At 31.6% G+C, this 22,509-nt stretch overlaps 1 protein-coding gene across 2 annotated transcripts in view; it reads left to right on the top strand.

Annotated features, from left to right (window-relative positions):
- The window catches only part of LOC108914872 (TOG array regulator of axonemal microtubules protein 2-like), a 28,625-nt gene extending 10,149 nt beyond the window's left edge, over window positions 1-18,476 (top strand). Inside the window, exons 2-5 of one of the 2 annotated variants that reach the window (XM_018720788.1) lie at window positions 11,119-11,407; window positions 11,746-12,537; window positions 17,134-17,454; window positions 18,392-18,476. In XM_018720788.1, coding sequence (XP_018576304.1) covers window positions 11,119-11,407; window positions 11,746-12,537; window positions 17,134-17,454; window positions 18,392-18,436 — 1,447 coding nt within the window. In that variant the 3' untranslated portion in view covers window positions 18,437-18,476. Of the gene's footprint in view, window positions 1-11,118; window positions 11,408-11,745; window positions 12,538-17,133; window positions 18,204-18,391 lie in introns of those variants that run through there. The other variant, XM_018720787.1, reaches the window with a different exon arrangement.
- The last annotated feature ends 4,033 nt before the right edge of the window (window positions 18,477-22,509 follow it).

The following is a 22,509-nucleotide window of genomic DNA, read 5'->3' on the forward strand; positions in this document are numbered from 1 at the left end:
ATGCCACTAGACTCTGATTAATACTGTATTAAACTGTTTCACCTAACTTTTTTTCATTTGGAATGTGTATAACAAACATATAGGCATATATTTTCGAAAAATGTAGTACACCCTCATTTTATTTATTTTTTTTTATAATTTCAAGACTAAAAAAATTTAAAAAATCTGTTTCATCATAAAATTTCTCTCGAAAAAGAGAACTCGAAAACTATAGCTTTCAATAATAACCGAGATATCGTCTCGTAACATTACGGATAATAATAAATATGAAATTACTATTTCAATCACTTTGTTGTCCATTTTTGTGACTGTAGATTAATTTCTGGGTACTGCTCTGGCAGAATGTTCGATTCTATACACTGACTATGTACATACAACAAAGAAATCGTTTAATTACCTACTGCTATTTCAGTCAAATAATCAATATCGATTTAAGAATCCAGATGTAATGATAAATTTGTAGTTGTTAAAGAAATAAAACAGTTATTAACAGTTATAATAACAGAGAATAGTGTTGTAAACTTGAAATGTGAGTGATTAATTATTTTTGTAATTGTTATAAATAAAATTCCAGATTTCATATTGGATAAAATTTATACTGATTTACCTTTGACGTGGTACAATATGACACATTCTTTTAGCAAATTTGTTAATTATTCATTTCGAACAACTTTAGTAGTGGTATATAGTGCAAAATAAATTTTCAGTTATTTTATGAAGCTTAAAATCTAAAAATATTTGGAGATTTTTTTATTAGTCGTAGACCATCGACTGTGTGATGCGAAAACTGTAGCGGCAATAGTTTTCTGTAACTGCGACTCCGCAAAAATTTTAAATTGTCTAGATGTCAGGCAAATGTCCATTTTGTCAAATGGACAACATACCACTGACTAACTGAAGAGTTTTCTCGTATCAAATTATCGGTAGAAAAAGTACCTATTTCATGTCTATTGGAACTAGAGGATTATTTGGAGTTTAAGTTATATTAGGTTATATATTCAATATTTCGTTCGATATTTACGGATATCTAGAATGAAAACCTGATTCTTCTATATTCATGTTTTAGCTTATAAAAACAAGAACTTTTGTTTCGTTATTGCTTGAATAAATTACAAATTTATTAAAGGTTTGTTAAAAAAAAAAATTCGCTTCATATTATTTTCTATTTTTATATACTTGTAAATTAATATGGATTATTTTGACCATATTTAAATTTATTGAATCACAACTAAAGTGTTTATTTTTTAAAAGTTTTTTTATGTGAGGACTTTTCTAGATGAAAATTTTGCCCTAGTTCTCGCGTCCAGGTGCATTTTTGAACCATTTCGAGAGCAATGGCCACTTCTTGAAAACATTAAACTGAAAACAAAATATAGTGTAAGTAAAACAATAAGTAAAATAGATCTTAAATAGTAAGTTACAATCTGTATGTATATAAAGGTCAGGCAAAATTCAATATGGTTATTATTGATGTTTCTCATACTCTTCAATAACTGTAAATGAAGATATACCGAGACTTTTATGTAATTTACACAGTCTTATTACTTACTTACCTTAGTATTTATTTTTAATATTATATTTTGGTAGGTAAAACACTGTGCTATATTAATAAGCGACAAATGAATCTAAACATGTCTAGTGATCAATTAGCACACGTGCGGTAACACCACACCTGGTGATCCATATGTTTAATCTGTTTGGTTGAGCCAAATCAGGCCATGTAAATTCATACTTTTATTCGTGTAATTACATCAAATATAGTAAAAACGACATAAAGGATTAGGAGATATTAAATAGTACAAGTACAACTTAAAATGTAGGAATACATCGCAAGAAGTACACAATCAATCGTGTCATTCTACACAATGTATCATTTAAATTCTTTTTGTTAAAAAAAAACGTTACAAATATATAAAAATATTACAATATACAATTTTTATCAGTGTAGTAATAAGGACACCTGTCCGGTACAGCAACATGAACCCAGCACTGAAGTATTTATTTGTAACTTTTAATTCTGACTGCAATTTGAAAAAGACGCGACACGCCATACCATGCTAGTAGGTAATTCCTCACACACCACTGTCAACGCGGTTAGTACAAGTATTTCTTAATTGAATGTGCTTAGTACAAGTTTTGTAACAGTGATTCTTAATTGTTGCAAAAACTATTGATTACAGTAGGAGCCACGTACTCTTTCGACACCTCTGTTTCGACAGAAACTGAACCGCGATTCCTTTGGAACCGAATGGCGCCTTAAGAAAATAGTAAATTTTCATAATTTTGTAATACCTTAATTTTTATTCCATTTTTTATTTCTGATTTATTTTTATAGCTCCCTTTGTAATAAATTATATTAGCAGATCTGTGATATTAATTCGTCGGTAATTATATTCCCCTTACGTTCCGTGCAAAGAAACGATTATAGTTATAGTTATAGTTATAGTTATAGTTATAGTTATAGTTATAGTTATAGTTATAAGAGGTAATAATGATTGAAAGTATACATTACTTCTTAAATCGTAACTACTAATTTGTCACTGAATTATTAATTGGATTTGTGATCGAATTTAGAACGGACATTGGCATCTTAAGGTGAAAGTTCACGATATGCAGGAAGTAATTTGCCTTTATAAAACATGCACACTTTAAAGAGGGTCATGAAAAGTCAAGTTTTTATTATTTATTTGCACTGGAATTGGTACTTCGATGAGAACCAACTGCAAATGTGAATAAATATTTATTATCATGTAATTAATTTATAAAACAAAAAATTTACAGAAAATGTTTTACAGTTCTGACAATATCAGTTCAGTCTGGTTCATTATTCTGATTTTGTGCATGACTTGCCCATGTATGTGATACTATAGTAATTTAAATGATTTCATATACGCTGTTTATCTACTAAATCTTAACATATTATATGAATAAACCAAATGTTAACACATTTTTTTGTCGACTGTGAAAAGAAAGTAAATCTAAATAAAGGTATGACCTGTTTAACCTATATAGGTAGATTCATTTGCATTACAAAAAGCTTAAAGCAAGGATCGATACTTGCATATCTTTACCGAAATCTTGCTTGGTTTCCTAAAATGTGAGTGTAAGAGTATATAAATTCACTTCTTTTAGTACTTACTTCTCTGTTCATTTTCTTGACGTCAGAAGCGAACCTAAAAATAGTATACTTTGCTTTCCAAATAATGATCATTTTTTTTGAAAGGTTGGTAAACATAGTATTCATGTGAAATTATTTCATTATTATTATAATCATTATCATAATTGTAAACTTAAGTAATATCCATCTTTTCAATCTTCTCCTGTTTTAATTTGCAGCTTATCACTTAAGCTTTAAGTTTTCAGTCATTTGACCTTTTTGGTGATCTTACATTCAAAATTCAAAATTCAAAATTCAAAATTCAAAATTCAAAAACAGTTTATTCTTATAGGACATATAACAATGTATAAGAAAAGTCAAGTCAAACATCAAACAGCGCATATGTATGTACAAAAATATGCTCACACACATATTAAACCAATAATAAATATAAATACGTACACACACATGGATAAATTAAAACAATGTATACATATAAAATATTACAGCAAACATTTATTTAAAGAAATCTGCGGTACTGTAAAGACACTGTTCAGTCAAATAAAGTTTACTATTTAAATTTGTTTTCATTATAAACAGCTTTTATGTGACTTGGAGGCTGATTAAAAATTTTGGCTCCAATACGACTTGGAGCATTATAGGTAATATTTACTCTGGAGTATGGAAGATGCAAGTCATCCCTAGTCTTAGTACTTTTATTATGGATATCAGAATTGGTAAAAAAAATTGTAATTTATTATTAAAAACGAACATGCAGATCTCATAAATATACAGGCCATACAAGGTAAGAAGTTTAAACTTTCTAAAAATATTTACACAAGAATGTGTGCTAGGGACATCAGCAATGCAACGCAATATTCTTTTCTGGGCTACAAAAACGTCATGTGAGAAAGTAGAATCAGCCCAGAAAACAATGTCATACCTTGGTCGACTTTCAACTTGTGCATAATATAATTTAAATAAATGATCACGGTCGATTACACGATTAATAGAGTGAAAAAGGTAACAAAGAGAAGCCAGTTTAGATGACAAGAATTTACAATGTGCTTTCCAGCTTAAACATGAGTCCAAGTAAATGCCTAAAAACTTACAACTAAAATTATTTTGTACAAGAAATTCAGTGGAATCTAATGAACTGTGTTTTGTCAGAGTTAAAATATAATGATATATTTTTAAACCACTTAATTAATTTCGAAATAAGGAGTTCACATTTTTGCTTTATGTTAATGCATGATTTATCAAATACTAACAGAGACGTCTCAACGGCGTAAAGAGTAAAGTGAGCTTCATCACTGAGGCTAGTAATATTATTAATATATAAAAGAAAAAGTATAGGGCCCAAAACGGAGCCCTGAGGCACTCCCATATTTATATCAATAGTATTTGACTTGGACGTATGTATCGTGTGTATATATGATGATTAATACTCACATACTGACTTCGATGTTTCATAAATGATGTCACCCAATTCAGAGACTTACCTCTTATCCCATTGTTATATATAATACGTATTAATTTGTCATGATTGACACAATCAAAGGCCCTGCTGAGATCACAGAGAATCTCAACAGGACACTCGCTATCATCAATAAATTGAATCAGCTGATTAATCAAACTGTGAATCGCTGTAGTAGTAGAATTATTGCAGCGAAAGCCGTGCTGATTTTCTATTAAAATGTTAAATTTATTAATGAAATTCAATAATATATTTAATATATCTACCTATTCAAAAACTTTTGAAAATCCGCTAGAAATTGTTATAGGTCTGTAATTATTTAACAGATTTCTTAAAAATTAATAAAAACTTTTCCAGTTTTAAGATAACAGGGAAAAAATTCTCCTGAAAATGAAAGATTTACTAAATAAGTTATGGTTTCAAGCATTAGCTTTAAATTATTTTTTTATAATAAACAAGAGAGGGTATACCTCATCGGATCCTGCACAATTTTTAGTTTTTAGTTTGCGAATTAGCAGATGATAGAGCTCATCAGGAGAGAATGTCTTTAAAAACATTGTTTATAATTAAATTTGACATTTCGTTCCGTACAGATTTGATTTATTGCTGGAAATTGTAATTTTATTTTTAGGGGCGCATTTTTGAAATGAATATTAATCAACGAAGCCACCATGCCAGGATCATCAACTTTTTCTTCGTTGTGCAAGATGGTAACATTTTTGCATAGTTTACGTCGTCGACCAACCGACGAACTATGAAAAAATTTTCTCATTTAAAATATTCCAGGATGCTTTGTTAGGTTGAATAGATGTTTCAATTTTTTTACTGTAGAATTCTTTTCTTTTAATATTTATCAAACTAAAAATGTTTTTTCTCAGCAATTTTATATATAGGTGATATAGGTAGCAATGGGTATGCATTTTTTAGAATATGCAGATCTTTTAGGTTTCTGCTGTACGTTACTACATCATCATCATGATGATGATCTTTTGATAGGAAAACAGTTTTCAAAATGCATTAGGAATTGCTCAATAAAATACTTAAAAGCTTCATTAAGAACTCTAATCAGGTATAGATTATCCCACTTCATATTACCTAATGGTTCCACAAAGTTGATATTTGCAATTGAATTTACGTTTATAAACAGTAATATTATTTTGTTCTATGTTGTTCAGTCCACGCAATTCGATAAAAACACATCATTATTTCTTCCTGTGGTAAAACCTTTCATTTTATTCTTAATTAAGCTTCTAACTATCTTATTCTCTCAACTTTTTCATTTCATTCCACTTGCATTTATACACTTTACATTTTCTAAACCACACCTTTTTCCTTTGACTCTGATGATTTATTCTTTATATAGATTTTTCCAAAGCGAATTAGGCCATACTTCAGGAATAACTTAGATAAAAATGAACCGATTCAAATCAAGTTATTTTAGTAAAATTTTGCTTAGTTAACAAGTTACGAGACAAAACTTTTTTATTTCTTTTATTTTTTAAAATGACTGTTATTTTTTAAGACGATCGTCGTTAAGAATTTCTGACATAATTTTGGTTTTTATCATATTTTTTTTATTGGTAAACATGTGGGTAAAATTGAGATGTTTTATAAAACGTCACCTTATTTATTGTAAAAATGATATTTGTTGCATTTGGCTAAAATGCATCGTTCCGGAAAAATAAATCAAATAAGAACAGATACACCTTTTTTGCATTTTAGTCTAATTAAATTTGATATTTATGATAAATTTATAGTTATATTAAATTTATTTTACGATAACCTTCTTCTTACCTTCTTCAAATGTCAGCGTTCTAATGAGATATCGTCCTTAGAATGTAATTCCGCGAAATTTAGACGCCTATATCTCAATAGGCTTTTGAATAGAGGTAAATTCTTGTAAATCGTAAAAAGTTTCATAAAAACAGAAATTTAGTAAAATGAACTTTAATTAGATTAACACCTTTATTTAACCACGGCAAAGAAATAGAAGACTACCTATTTCAAATATCCTTAATCAAGCTACGCTGTAGATAGGAAATAAGTTTATATTTATCTTCGGCTATCTTGCCGAACTTTGAAATAAAAATAAAAGAAATATGTAAAAAAAGTTACCAGAATTATTTGAAAAGGAAAATTGAATTTGAATAAAGAACGCAACTTTTGGGAAGCAGAATTCGGTAAGTTGATTTAAATCGATTTATATTTATCCCAGGAAGCTACCCTTGAAGTATGGCACATTTTCTAGATAAGCCTTATAAATATTTTTTTAAACTTACCATTGTTTCCACAAAGCATTTGGATTTAGATGCTTTATTTGGTAAGTCTATACCATAATAAACCCTATTTTTGCTTCACGAATAATGTTATGTAATTTTGTACAAATACTTGCTTTTGTTAACGTAGAGATGCAAAATTTATCCATTAATTGATTTTTATTTAGTAAGTGACGATTTCGAATCACAGTGAAAAAAAAAATCGCAGCGGTTTGAACTCTTGAGGGTTTATTTGGGATACTTTGAGGTAAAAAAAAAAACTAAAATATCCTTAGTCTATTCATTATTTGTAAAGTTATCTCAAGTTTGACGAAAATCCTTATATACGGAATTTTTTACATTTTTTTTAAATCAAATTTCTTGCATCGAAAAAAATATATTTATCAAAAAACGGTGCAAACGTTTTATAGATAATATGTAGGTACTTTGAAGTTTTCAAAACCCTACTTAGATTTTCTTTACAATCATTAGTTCTTGAATAATTAAATATCAACGACGATAACAAAAAGCAATAGTTTGCTAAATCGTATGTGTATTATCTTTAACAAGTGTCGACAGCAAATTCAAAAGGAATTTTTGATGTTATTGAGAAACAATTTAGGATTTGTATTTACAAGTTACGGTTTTTGTAGGATTCTGTGAGTTGTGGAACTTCTTGGTCTCATTTATTAAGTAATTCTGTTATAAAATCAATTATGTAAGTATATGGCATAACATTTAGTGAAATAAGAAACATGTAATTAGGTTACGACCTGTTTGTTTCTTTAATAAATAAATAAATAAATAACTCAGTGACAAACCATCGTACATAGCATCTCAAATTAAAGAAGATGAATCAAACTAAAAGAGCTGATGGGTAATATGGGAAAAAAATATTGAAGCTGAAACTTTCTCCGCTGGATTTCTTGTGATTTCTTAAAGATGACCAACGATAACAATTTTTTACTTTCAGATCATGAAATTAGAAACTTCAAGCTTCAATTTGCTTTTTTATTGCTGTACGTCATTTTTCACATAAAAATTTAATATTTTTTTATTCTCTAATTTTTGTGACTAGTTTACATAATATCAGGGCGGTTTGGAAAACAAATTTACATCTGAAGGATTCCTTAGGTGTATAAATATTTCATCCTTGTTTATATAATTTTAACGTGCTAATAATTAATAGGTCATAAATTTGAGAGGGAAACATTTCTTTATATAGATACCTTTAAATGAAAGTGATGCTTTTTATTATTATTTACAACAAATAATACCCCATTATTGTTTAACTATGCATGGAAAATATATGTATTATTTTAATTTAAAAATACCTATTTTTTCAGAAAACTTGATCATATTATCAGTATAAGAACTATTTGTTTTGTTCAGATGTGTGTCTTTGCATGTAACTACAACATAACTTTTCCCTAAGCTGGTACGGAAAAATCAAACTTCCATTTCATAAGTCAAACAAAAAAATGTAGAACCTTCATAATGTACCTAATAAATATCGATCCATTTCAACTCCATTCATTATATTTCATTATCGGTACACTATACCTGAAATTCATTCCATTATAAACTTAAAAATAATAATAAGGTACAGGCGTATAAATCGAGGTATAAATGAAAAGAAAATTAGTAATATTTTCCTTGGGACACGGACAAATCGTTTTTTTATTGGAATTTTGCATTTCTGATAAATCTGGGTGTAGTATTTGGCTTTGATTTCGGATTGAAATAGATATTGCGGCAGTATAGATGATCTAGGGAGGGGACCATATCAATTTTGTTAACAGCATAATGCGAATAGGGTTTGGTCTTGTTTGATAAACTGTTTGGGTAGTTATTATTAGTCACTAGTAGCCGATACAAGCTATAGGATTGACTTGTGCCCTCTTAGTGAAAGTTTTGTAGATGATTTGTGATTTTTTAGAGGTAGGTATATAAATTAATCACTGTGTGAAATTATCTATTTCTGTCATAATTTCAGTTTGCTGCTTTATTTTTTGGGTATTTTGCCACCTGCGAAAAAAATTTTAACACAAGAGTTTATTTCACTAATTGTTATTTTTTTTTCACAGGTGGCTAAATATCTAAATAATGTCATTGTTTGTTCATATTAAATACAAATGTAGGAAAAATTATAATACAAACAGTAATAATGCTTAGTATTCATAATTAAACAACACAAACTATTTGCTACAATTAATAGACCCACCTATTGTTACTACTATTACTATTTGAAAATTCCGGCATCAACAACATTGCCATCTTTCTTTATTTTAAATGTAATTTAAATACAACTATTTCTTAAATAGATTCTTTATATGCACTTTGAATTTTTCTAGCAACAAAAGCAAGAATATATTCTTGTAAACATTTTTTTTTGGTTTATCATAATAATGAGCAGCCCGAAACTACGCTCCTGTATAAGAAAATCTGTAGCGTTAATAGACATTTGAGAACAATCAGAAACTAAACTGTCTTTTTGTGATTTAACATTTTTTTTTAACTTTTAACATCTGCATTTTGAAAATAAAGTGTTTGTGTAAACAAAAAGCAAACATTCGGTTCAAGTTTTAGCAAACGTTATTGGTTTCTTAGAAAAATTCTGAGACATGTTACTTCAATCACTTCATTATTTGAGTTTGTTTGAAATAATCCTAAACTCAAATCATTGGTATACTGACTAATACGTTCAAAACGTAATTTCAGAAAATATTATTTGTATTTTAGAAACATGAAACCTATTTCAGAAATTTAATATTTTTTGTATTGTAATTAATTCCACATACACAGCTACTATGAACATACATATATTTTTGTATTCTATAAATCCTTATTAATAAAATAATAAAGATCATTTTACTTATCATTTACAACTGGCACTATTTGGAATACATCTGGAAAATGTGTTGATATTGCGGGAGGAATTTAATGCTGGTCGGAGCTTTAAACCGCAGGGTAGTTGTTCCACATAATACTATTAGTTAAAAAAGTAACTTCATCTCTCAACAATGGCCATTATAACAAAATTTTTAAATTTAAAAACGTGGTTACCGAGGAGTAAGGAGTAAGTTTAAACATGTTCTGAAAAGATCTTTTGCTTGTGTCTTCGGTCCTGTACATAAAGTCAAAATCGATACTTATTTGGATTGTTTCGTCCTTCATTTGGTATATTAAAATGGGGAAAAGTTTTTTGAAATGCCGTCTATTTAAAGAAGTAAATAAAATAGATATGCATGCATACTGACAATAAACAAAAGGTACTGACTGCTTAAAAGCCATCAGTAGACAGTTATAAGAATTTGTTAAATAGGTTATCTGAAATATGCTTTTCTAATTCACTTTTGCAGATATTTAAGTCTTATTTAACCAACAGAAGCCAAAACATTATCTGAAATGCCATTAAATTAATTGAATTTACAACTCCTTTCGTATACCTCAGAGTTCCATTCTGGGATCACTATTATTTTATATATTTATTAATAGCACAACTAATATAATATTACATGTATTTATATTTTGCTCTATGCTCATTTGAAAATTGTCACCACTGCCAAAACCTTGGAAGATCGTAGACTACATCGGTATAATTTAGACCATTTATCCAAATTGCGATAAGAAGATAGATTATCACATCATCTACTTACAAATAATCTTTACTATTTTTAATTACTTACAATTAGCTAATATTTCCTTGTATGTCGAAACTTTTGCCGATGAAACACTTCGTGGTTTCATTGTAAGTACGAAGTATCCGCAATTGAGTCATTATTTAATGTCCCAATTATGATATATAAGGATAAATATGTTAAAAAATATTCAACAAAGATTTTGAAACTGCAGCATTTAAAAACCCATAGTGTTTATCCACCTGTGAGGTGCCCTTACTCTAGTCCTTTTTACTGATTTTCTATTTCTCCACTCACAAGTGATAAAATGAATATACTTACCAGATTTATTTCTTAAATTAGTCTTGGCAATAGTTTTGATTGTCCATCCATATTGGCTACTTCAGAAATCGCGAAAGAACTCATTACAAAATTCTCTTTTTGATTTATGAATAAGTACTGCAGCATAAACATTTTTATTTACCGCCTTGGTTTCTGTAGATTGACTCGTTTCAATTATTGTTTTTTTATTATTGTCGTGATTTCATTCCAATTTCCCATCAATTTCTTCTACAATTGGATGAAAATCTGTAGAAAAATATATTTTGAAATGAAAATAAAGAAAATGTTTGGAGCATATAAACAACATTCTCCCATTCTGTATTTCAGGTCAGCTCTAGGTAGTCCAGTTCATGACATCGATAGTCGATTGTCTCCTAGAGAGAATGGTAGAACTCACGCACCACAACCCCCGCCTTCCTCTGGTTCAGAATCATCAGGTTACTTCACTCCACCTCCAGAAACGGAACAGGCGTTTGTGAAGCTCGACACGGAGGAGCACGCCTCAGAATCTGAGGAAATAGCACCAGAAAACGACGATAATAACAACTCCCAAGACTGCACTGACTCCTTCAATAACAATTCACCAAATATATTCCTTAGACAAGACACTGTTCAGGTAATTTCAATTTTTTTAAGACTTGATGTATATACATTTAGTGTATTTGATCGTTACCATCTAAGTTATAGCCGCAAGTACTGTTTAACTTCTATAAGTCTTTAGAAATCGTGGTGGACATAAAAAGCTTTTTTCTTCAAACCGAATACAATAGTAATGTAAAGTGTTTAGGAGATTTTAAAATAGTTAAATAATACATAATCGACTTTGGGCCACCTAACATATACTTATTCTAATATGAACTGAAATATTCTTTTATTTAAGCACCTAAAAACTAGAACAGAACAATGCATATAATATCATAGGTGGTATTGATTTGATTATATTTTTTCTTCCAGAGAAACTTTTCACCAAGTTCCGTCGAAACCAGTGATCTTATCCCATGCGATAAAGAATCCACATTAGAAGTAGATTTGATAGAAAAGCAGGATGCGGAACCCAATAATAACTCAGAGAGAGAAGAACGAAGATTGCTTAGGTTTAGTTCGTCGAGTTTGAAGGAACCTTCCTTCACTGGAAAAATACCCTCAACCACTGACAACCGGAGGAAGAGTAAATCTGTGGTGGACTTACAAAGCTTTTTACCCGACATCAGCGCAAACAGAAAGACTGTGAACTCGGCTCCTGCGCTGAACGAAGATCTTATGGGAAACAACAATGTTGTGGTAACCAATATAGAAGTTTCACCTGCATCACCAGTAAAAGCGATGCTACCTGTCGCTGCAGAACCTACTGAACCAATCCTGAAATTGGAATCTCCCAAAGAAGGGACCTCTACAAGGAAACTGACAAAGCGTTTCGCGAGAACGCTTAGTAGAAAATCTGTTAAAGCCACCCCAAGAAGCGTGAGAGATACTACACCTATGAGCTCAAGACCTAGCAGCAAACCTAAAGAGGTCTTGCAACTGGCTTTAGCGCAGTTAAATAATAACGAATGGGAAATTACGATACAAGGGCTTCAGTCTTTGGGAAAACTCGCAAGACAGCACCCTGACACTATTGAATCCCAGATACATAATGTGTGTGTCTCTCTAGGGAGACAAATAAAGAACCTGCGATCGCAGGTGGCTAGGACTGCTTGTCACACAGCGTCCGAGATATTTATGTCATGTAAAAGAGGTTTGGATATTGTAAGTATATTTTTCAGTTTCTCAAGATTAATAAAAATTTAATGGAATATTTTTCAAAAGATTTGAATTTCTATTATTATTTAAGTATGTTGCTATTACACTTTTGACATGAACCAAGAAATTTGGTTCTGCATTAATTAAATGGGATTTCAAGATATCTTAGAAAATTGTAAACCTAAAAAAACCGATAGCATATATTCGGGTTAGGCTATAAATTCTAATTCAACTATCAGTTATTTGATATCTATCTGTTTTTAGGTTACATGTTGTTTTTTATGGCTGCTTTGGTGTATTATAGGATAAATTTAAAATGAAAACTGACCTACATATATGAACAGACACAGAATCGATTAGAAGTTTTTTTAATGAATCTCATTTTCTGTGAGAAACATATAAATAGTTCTATGATTATAAAGCGATTTTCCCTAGACAATTTTCTTTTTAAAAGTAGGTATATCGGTGTCACAAAAACATCATTTTTATAAGTCTAACATTTCGAAAGAAAGTTTATAAATATCAATTAACAATAAAAAAAAAATCAAATTAGGCACCATTTACGGCTTGTCAGTCTCTTAAGCAAATAAATTTTGTAAACTTTTTCAAATTGCTTCAAGAGAAACCTGACCTAGTTCTAACTACATTTTAAAAATTTTCTACAACATTCAGAAGGTGGTAATAGATTATGCCTATTAACATCCTTACAAGAAAAAATCTAGAGGCATTAAACCTGGTAATCCGGCTACCCCCTTTTTTGCTCCACGTCTTCCAATCTACAGGTTTGGAAAGACGTTAGATAAAAAGTCTTAACGGATACTGCGTGAGAGTCTTATAGGAATTATAGTTTCTCCTACATCTGGAGGAAAGCACAAAATATATTTGTTTATCGTTTAGAGTACTACCAAGCAGCAAATTATTTCGAACATTCAAGTACTGTTGTTAATTGATGCTTCTCTTTTATGTTGCCTTCAATTAAAATAATTTTTTCTGGAACTAAGGTCGCTGCTTTATTCTTAAGCCAGTCCCAGATACATCACAGTTATAGTAGAGTAGACATATTTGCAGGTAACCACAAGTGCAATTAAAACGTCAGCATTTGCAACTGGTCGAAGCTGTCGCAAATGTAGTAGATCATTTCATTGTTGCAAGACCACTGTACGAATACATAAATAATAATAGACTGAGTATATGGAAATGCTAGTCCAAGTAATCGCAACTACTTTGGCAAGCGACTCATGCTAATTTACTGACAACCAGCCGATGATCGGTGATAGCAAGTACAAGTGCAAATATTCCCTGTCATACATCGCAAGTGTGTCTACTTGCGAGTTTTTGTGATGTGTCTTGCGCCAGCTTTAGAAATAACATGTTGATATGGAAAAATCCCTTATCATTTCTAAGCACTGAGTAAAAGTCCTTTTAAAGGTTATAGATGTATTCAGAAAAGCAAGTCCTATCGAATGTTGGTGAATAAATTTAGGGTTCCTATGAAAAAATTAGTATCCCCTGATGATATATATTTGGCAAAGCTGGGGATAAGAGTGAACCTATAGCTCTTTTAGTTGTTTCGCTACCTACTGATCTCTTTGTAAATTAAACGTTCACAACGTTTTTGACAAGGTGTTCTATTTCCCCACTTGATCTTTAGTTTGCTTGTGGACCTTTGGAAGCCAATAAGGTTAAAATATTCATGAATTATTAAAATGTTATCATTGGGATGCTAGGTGCTCGATTTTCAGACGTCAGCACTTTCTCAACGTTCTTGGTTGGGTTGTTCTTGATCTTCATATAGACCGGATTCTGTAATAGGTTTTTCACTTTAAATATGTACTCTGTTGTATCCAAGATGACAGTTGCATTTCATTTGTTGGTCAAGAATACTACAATTTCTACATTTTCATTATTTTTTTCCTTTTATTTTTATTGCTTGGACTTGGACTTTTCAAAATGGATTCAGATTAGCAAGCATCTTTGTAGTGTCATCATCTACGAGTAGTTACACAGAAGCAAGATTAATGAGAACCTGAAACTTTTCTGGATTGGTCTCTAATATTTTTCCAAAAGCAGTTTCTTGGCATTTTCTTCTGTATATAAATAACACTTTCTCTGTAACCAGTCTGTCTATTAGGTTTGAGTTGTTACAATGTATTTCCTTTTCGTGCTAATACGACGAAGAACAGATGGGTCGTTTGTCGGTTGTCGCACCTATGACACACTGATGAGGACTAATAAGTCCGAAACTGGTCTGTGCCTGGTGGTGGTGACTGACAAACGATCCTAGCTGTTGCACTAGGTGTTGCGAGTATAATTCAACGCCGGTAGGAGCATATAGCTCTCGGAGTAGTTGTTTCTCGTAACACTGGCAACTCAAACATTGTGTTACGCCCTCTGTGGGTGGCAGTAGTGCAACAAAGTACCTGCAATATAACAGGTCGTTTTCTACTGTAGCCATTTGAATGGCACAGTTAGGAGTCCGCACGACAGATGGAGCCATTTGCTCTCCCGCGTACAATGTCTATTAGGTCCCTATCTAATTTATTGGCAAGCTGAGAATTACTTTTAAACGATTTGGACCAATGACCACAAGTCATGCATCGCTATTCACACGACAAATGTAAATACCAAAAGACTTAATCTCCAGTTTTAGAGCTTCTTCTGAAGAAAAGGTCGATATGAGTTTCGAGAGATTAAGAAGTGTAAAACAGCGATGTTGCAACCAATCCGGAAATTGTTCATCCAATATAAATTGTGCCTTGTTGCACTGTTAACGTAAGAAGAATAAAAAAGTTTCTGTTAAATTTATTTCAGGGTTTATATTAAGGTTGTGATTAGCGCCCCGATTGATATGCATAAAATGAATTACTTTTTGAAATTATCATCCTCGAAGAAAATTACTGAAATTTATAATCTTTTTGGTGCGATAATTCTCAACATACTACCAAAATTTAAAAATAATAATAATAATAATGTCTTTATTAGCAGGATACATATTATTTATAACAAAGATTTAGGCAACTTGGTGGGGCCGTTCGATTTTACTCGCTCTTCCAGGTAACCATCACAAGAATAAGTAATTGGAAATCAATAGTATAACAAAATATAACTAAAAACTAACGTAACTAAATAAAAACTAATACAACATACAACTAATGCAACCACATAATTCTTTGTGATAAAATGAATTATTGTTTTAGACGTTTGCGAAAAGATGATACAGTGGAGGCATTTTTAATATTAATATCGATTCTATTATACAGCTTTGCGGCATTGTAGGAAACAGATTTTGAATACTTGGCATAGCGTTGCCTCGGGACAGCATACAGATTCCGGAATCTTGTAGTGCGTCCATGAATAACATTACGTTTCACAAGCTTGTCATGTAAATATGCACGAGATTTGTTTTCATTGACTTTATAAATCAGGGAGGACAGACGTAGATAATAATGTTCACTTAATTTGAGCCATTGAGACTCTTGATAACATGGTGTTACATGGTCAAATTTTTTCAAACCAAATGAATACATTAAACAATTATTTTGTACTTTCTGCAGAGAATATTTGTCAGATTGTAACAAGCAAGCCAGTATACGGTAACACAATAAGTTAATGACGACATAGGTAACTAAGGTTTCACATAATTTCAATTTAATTTAATTTCTTTGCAAAGAGAGTCTTCATACATATAAAGTAACTTCAAATTTCCATAAGACTTTTTAACCAAATAGTTAACATGACTCTGAAACCTTAAGTTAACGTCTAGATATACATCCAGGTTTTTACAGTCATCTTGAGGTTTTATTATTTTATCATTTAAGAGTATCTGAAAATCAGGGTGCACTCTAATTGTTTGTCTGTGCTTACCAAATAAAATTAACTGTGTCTTTGCTTCACAGAGAATGAGTTTATGAGCAATACAAAAGTTAGACATTGACTTATCAGCATTAATTCTATCAACCGCATTATTATTTTCATTACTGGCAAATGAATGATAGATTTGCGTGTCATCCGCATGTTGATGTATCTGACAACTCTCTAAATAGGTATCCAAATCCATAGTATAAATAGAGAATAAAAGAGGACCTAAAATGCTTTCTTGGGGAACTCCTTTCCGAATAATTTTGAAATCAGAGTAGGTATTGACCAAAGCATACTACTCGTTGACGCCTGTCACATAAGTAATTTTTTAAAAATAAGGTTGGTACATTACCAGCGCCAAAGTATTTAAATTTTTGGATAAGTAAATCATGGTCTAAGGTATCAAATGCTTTACTTAGGTCGAGCAGAATTAAGCAAGTCTGGTCTCCTATAAGCTGTATGGTGTCTACGACGTGACGCAAAGCATTATGTCAATATGCTTGATATGAAGGTGTATGGAAAATTATAGAAAAAATAAGGAGCGTATGGAAATAGCATCTTGCTCACATTGAAAATTACATCATACATATTCTTATACCAAACTTACTGACGTGACGCACTGTCTCACGTCATACACAGTTTGCAGTGTATATAGAAAACCAATGATTTTATGGTTCAACTTCAAAATTCCTATCATTCTGATAATTTGGAGATCCAGTTTCAATAATTTTTGCATTTTTTTAGGAACTAGAGGAGATCGCAGGTCCTCTCTTACAACGTACTGCCGACACCAACAAATTTCTACGAGCGGACGCGAATGCAGCCCTAGATGTTATGTGTGCTCACCTACCCACCAACCGCGTGGTGACCGTCGTCACAGGTCGAGGCTGCACCCACCAGAACTGCATCGTGCGTTCAGCCTCCATTCGCCTCATTAACGACATGGTGAAGCGTTTTGGTGCCGATAAGGTGTTTCAGATGCAGAAGGAGATGAAGGACAAAATTCTGCTTGCCGGTGCAAATGCCTTGACGGATGGTAGTCTGGAAGCGAGGAGTTACGGCAAGGTGATGGTTTCACACTTAATAGGTCATCCTCAGTTTCACAGGTCGCTGTTGGACGCCGTGCCGCAAAGTACTCTAAGGCATATCGCGAAGACCCTGGGTACGATAAAGCCCCAGTTGACGTAGTATTGAGTAGAAAAAGTAAATTAATCAGTTGTTAATTATTGTATAGATGCAGTTTCATTGCAATGAAGTTAGCTCTATAACTCTATTGTTACAGTTGTATTCTTAAGAAAAATAACGTGCCTTCATAAATACCCGAGTTCCACGTGACCAGATTTGTTTTGGCGCTCAGTAAATTTGATTTTCTTAAGTTGGTGTTTCAGAAATTACACAGTTCTGCAAGGTTTTGCTCTAGAGCAGCTGAGGAACATTGCCGAAGTAATTTTTTGCGCAAAATCCGAAGCCCACCTCAAAATTGCTTCATCATGTCACGCTTCCGAGATATCCTAACCTAAAAGTGCGAGAAACGTCGTTTTTTGCTGCATTTGATCTTATATTACATCGCGAATTTTTTTTTTGTCTTAAAACGAGTCATGTCATCTAAAAGTAGAACGGATTCGGATTCTACGCAAAAAATTACCTTCGGAAATGACCCTCAGCTGCTCTAGAGCAAACACAACCACTTTTTTTGCAGACCCGTGTTATCAAGCAGAAACTACCAACTAGGACCCTATACAGCAGGAAAATTAAATTTCATAACTTTTGGAGCCTCCGTTATAAATAAATAGAATTGTGCGAAAACTATTGCACCTACAGCGCCCACTTTTGGCACACTTTTGAACTATGACAAAACCCTCAACTTGTCATAGGTTTTATAAAATTTTAACAATAAATGCGATAGTTATAAACAAATGAAAAAATGGGCACTTTTCTTGTTTTTTTGCAATAACTTTTTTGTTTATTAACCGATTTTAATTTAACCAGTCTCATTTTGTAGATAATTTTACTCGCTATAAGCTGCCTGAGAGTCACTGTTCGCTAAAATTGATGGGTTTCCCTGCAAAGTGAAAAAACTGTTTTCCTCACTTATTTGTTTAAATAGAAAAGTTAAATAATAAAAGTTTTTGACTCACGAGATGAGAGATGTCTTATATTATGTTCCTTTAGACAATTTTACAATAATCTCGCGGATAGGAGTTTTTTCGAGTAAAAATTTAATTTGCATGGTCTACTAGATGAAATGTCAATCCAGAGGCATCCGCATTAGTTGTTAAAAAATTAATAAAACACTGAAACATTTTGTATTTTATTAACATTATTTTCATTATCACTGAATGAAAGTGGATTACAAAAGAGCCTACATTTTTAAAGGTCAACCATCCTCAATAAAAAAATACTTTTTTACTTATATAATGAGACAAAAAATCAAACATTTTGCAGATTAAAGTTCAATGTTTTGAAGAGAATGTAATATGTACTCCACTGGATCATCATCTATATTTAGGGAATGTTGTGTTAATCATTGACTCCCTTGTAAGTTTGGTTGCCTAACAGTCGCTGTCACGTGGGACTGAAGGCACTGTATAATAAAGTATAGAGATACTACCCAAATTGATATTATATCTAATCGATAAGTAGTGCAGTGGGATGTTTATGAAAACATTTTCTGACTGTAGTTTATGTTCTACCTAGAAGATGTTTGTGGGATGTTTTATGAAAACACAATTTTCTGACTATAGTTTATGTCCTACCCTGAAGATGCTTTAAAAAACGAAACGACGTTCAGGAAATTTTATTCTCAATAACATCCTTTTGAACATGCTTAAACTTGTTAAAGAATAACTTTATATTTTCAGTGGCTAATTCCATTGCAAAGTAACTTTAAAAATTACGAGTAATGTTGCATTAGATAAACCGTCCAATTTTTAAAAATATACATCAAATTGCCTTCATATATGCAGGTCATAATAATCATCTAAGTAAATGAAGAATAACATTTTACTAAGAGTTAGTCTCTATTATTAGTGTTTTATTTAATTTTGTTTTGTAATTGTAAAAGTCTATTAGATACTAGAAAATGAAATTTATCTGTTGGTATATAAAATGTTTAAATTTGTAAGTGCTGTTAAATACTAAGGAAATAAAACTGAATTTTTAGATCTTTTGGATGACACCTACTTGTAACTACTTTATACTTCATACCTTATTTATGTAACTATCAAATAGTCATTTGTAAATATAAATTATTTAAAAGTATAATGCAGTCCATTTATCATTTCCTGCTTACTAGCAAACTTTCAAATAAAAGTTAGTTTTTATTTGGGAGTGTAAACACTTAATCTTGGAATATTGTATAAATAAAGTGATTTACTTGAGAGATATTTGAAACCAGTAATCACAATAAAGCCCCAGTTTTGTATCATTCTGGTTCTGGTGCACCTATAAAACATGATGCATCACAAAATATAACCAAACATTGTACTTATGGATGGATCATTTAGCATATTTATCAAAGCTATAGGGATGAGTTTACTCTCCAAAAGGGGCATTAGTTAGTAGCAAGTTCAAAAAGAGAATTTACATAAGTTATCACGTAGTACGTCATCATATTTTTTGTGAAGTCCGATTGTAAAAAAAATTTCGGCTGCATTGAACAGCATATTTATAAATAATAGTTATTGTATACTGTATTACAATTAATCAGTTTAATATAACAATAGTTTCTTCTTTTCTGAGTATACTGACAAAAGTAATAAAGTGTTTCTAATTTTGTATAACTCACTATCCTTTCAAAAGAAGGAAATTGCGGTGAGGGCATTTTTAACTTTGACACTGAAGCAGCGTTCGCGTATCTCACATAATGTCCTGCTAGATTGTTATCATGCAGTATACAATAGTTGTTACCGCGTGAATCGATTTTACTTTATGTGACTGGAACCGAGCACTGCTGTAAAATAGATGTAGAACGACAACCAAAGGAGGTTATCCTTAAAGCCGCAATGAAGGATCTATAGAGCAGGGTACTTTCACATTTACTTTTAATTCAGTAAGCAAAGGTTTTTTCCAGGAAAAATGTAGAAGTTTTTTCTTACCGGTTCTTTATGTTTTTTGGGTTGCCGAATCTGAATCTGAGGTTTGCCACCTCGCCAGGCGTCGGCTTCACAAGGAAAATTGCAAAAACCTCAAATTTTCGGCACTTTTCAGTTTTGTTAACTATAACTCGAAATCTGAGGATTTTTTGATTATAACTATGATATACCAATAGTAGACAAAATTTCCTACAAATATGTATGATAACTCTAAAGTCTGGATAATCCACAACGTCGTTAGATTGTGTTGAAAAAATGGCATTCCGCTTTCCGCTAAAAAAGTTGAAAACGTTATTCTAATTGCATACTAGTGCCCTACTATCAACTTCATACACCACTGAAATCAATTATTTTATGATTACCTGGTATGTCCGGGTTACATCTAAGGAATTGTCAAACATGAGTGGGTCCATATATGGTCAACGGGCCTCCTAGTTCAAACGAAATCGTACTACTCTTAATTCAAGGGGAAGATAGACGGTTTTGATAAAAAGAAACATATTTTTGAACAAGTTTGTATTTACACGAAAAAAGCAAAAATACCATAATTTAATAATTTCCATATTCATTCGTAGTCTTCATCTGCAGAATTATCACCTGAAACAACGAGAATGAAGACTTTAGATAACTGTAATAGAATACATGTCGTTCGTGTTCATTATGAACAAAATTTATTATGTCTTTGCACAAAAGAGTTTAATATTATCTTTGAAAAAGAGAAAACCGAAAATAAGACGAAGAAGAAGAGAATACCTGCATAAGGCTTTCTTTCTTTTTCTTTCTTTTTAGTCCTGTCCGGACAGTAGACTGATCGAACTCTTGAAGGATGGGCGTTGGTCTCTCCACTGGAAAAAAAATATTATTAGGTACCTATGACATTTTGAGCTGTGAAGGTATAATTCCTAATTTGCGATAAATATTAGATTAGAATAATAATTATTTGTAATAGTATAAATTGCCTCTCAGGTAGTGATGTGAATCAAGTTGCCTTTAATAACTTTCCATCCCCACTACTGAGGTGATGGAATATTCCCCTGCCTTTTCCTGGTTTCAAAAAATATACATTGGGGTATGTCAGGGTTCCAATCATAATGACCAGGAGGTATATATATACTCACCAACTACTGCAACAGTTTCGTGCTCTGGAGCAAAGGATTGAGCATCTTCACGGAAGACGACGAACTAATAAGAAAATGATTAAATAATTGTTTTTTTTTACTTTTTTTTCAAGTAAATACAAATTTGTATTGTATAAATATGTTTCCTCTTATCAAAACTTTCTATCTTGTGGATTATCCAGACTTTAGAGTTATTATACGTATTTGCTGCTTTAAAGATCCTCCTGAATATACCTCCTCCTGATATAGAGTATGGCCCAAAATTATCATTTGATAATTTTAGGATCGACACAAGATAAATCTTTCAGTTAGTTGAAATAAATTTGTTGTAACGTCGTCGATTTAGACTTCTTGACGTTTGGAGAGCGAATTTTATTACAAAGATAACTTTTCATTTGCACAGATCAGTAGATATCACATATCTTCGTTAGCAGTCATCAATGATTAAACAGTTTCTAACCTGATTTTGGCTTGAACTTATTTACGTTTCGATATCGGTTTCTTCTTCAGAAGAATCTGAAACAAGAGATTAAGTATTCTGGCCCATATATTTGTTATGTGTACTGGTCCTCGTCGTTCCGATGTTATGACGTTTCGTTATTTATTACGGATATGTCGTTTCCTCGTTCCAGTTCTAGGCCTTCGTTTCTTTTGGAATTATTCCGATTCTTTTCGGCTTCTATTATCTTGGTCAAAATGCTTCTCTCTAGAATTTAGATGTTTCTAAAGTCCATTGTGGATCCAGCATCTGCCCTGTGCTTACAAACTGCTAATTTCTCACCGTTGTTATCCTTTGGGTATCACCTGTGTCCTTTTAAACATCTTCCTGTTTGTGCGCTTGTACGAGTATATCGCTGGTCCAGCTGGTCTTGGGAAAGGATGACTACTCGTATATTGTTTCTTGAAAA

Source organism: Anoplophora glabripennis, unplaced genomic scaffold, assembly GCF_000390285.2.
Source record: "Anoplophora glabripennis isolate ALB-LARVAE unplaced genomic scaffold, Agla_2.0 scaffold1015, whole genome shotgun sequence".
In the NCBI taxonomy this organism is placed as follows: Eukaryota; Metazoa; Arthropoda; class Insecta; order Coleoptera; family Cerambycidae; genus Anoplophora; species Anoplophora glabripennis.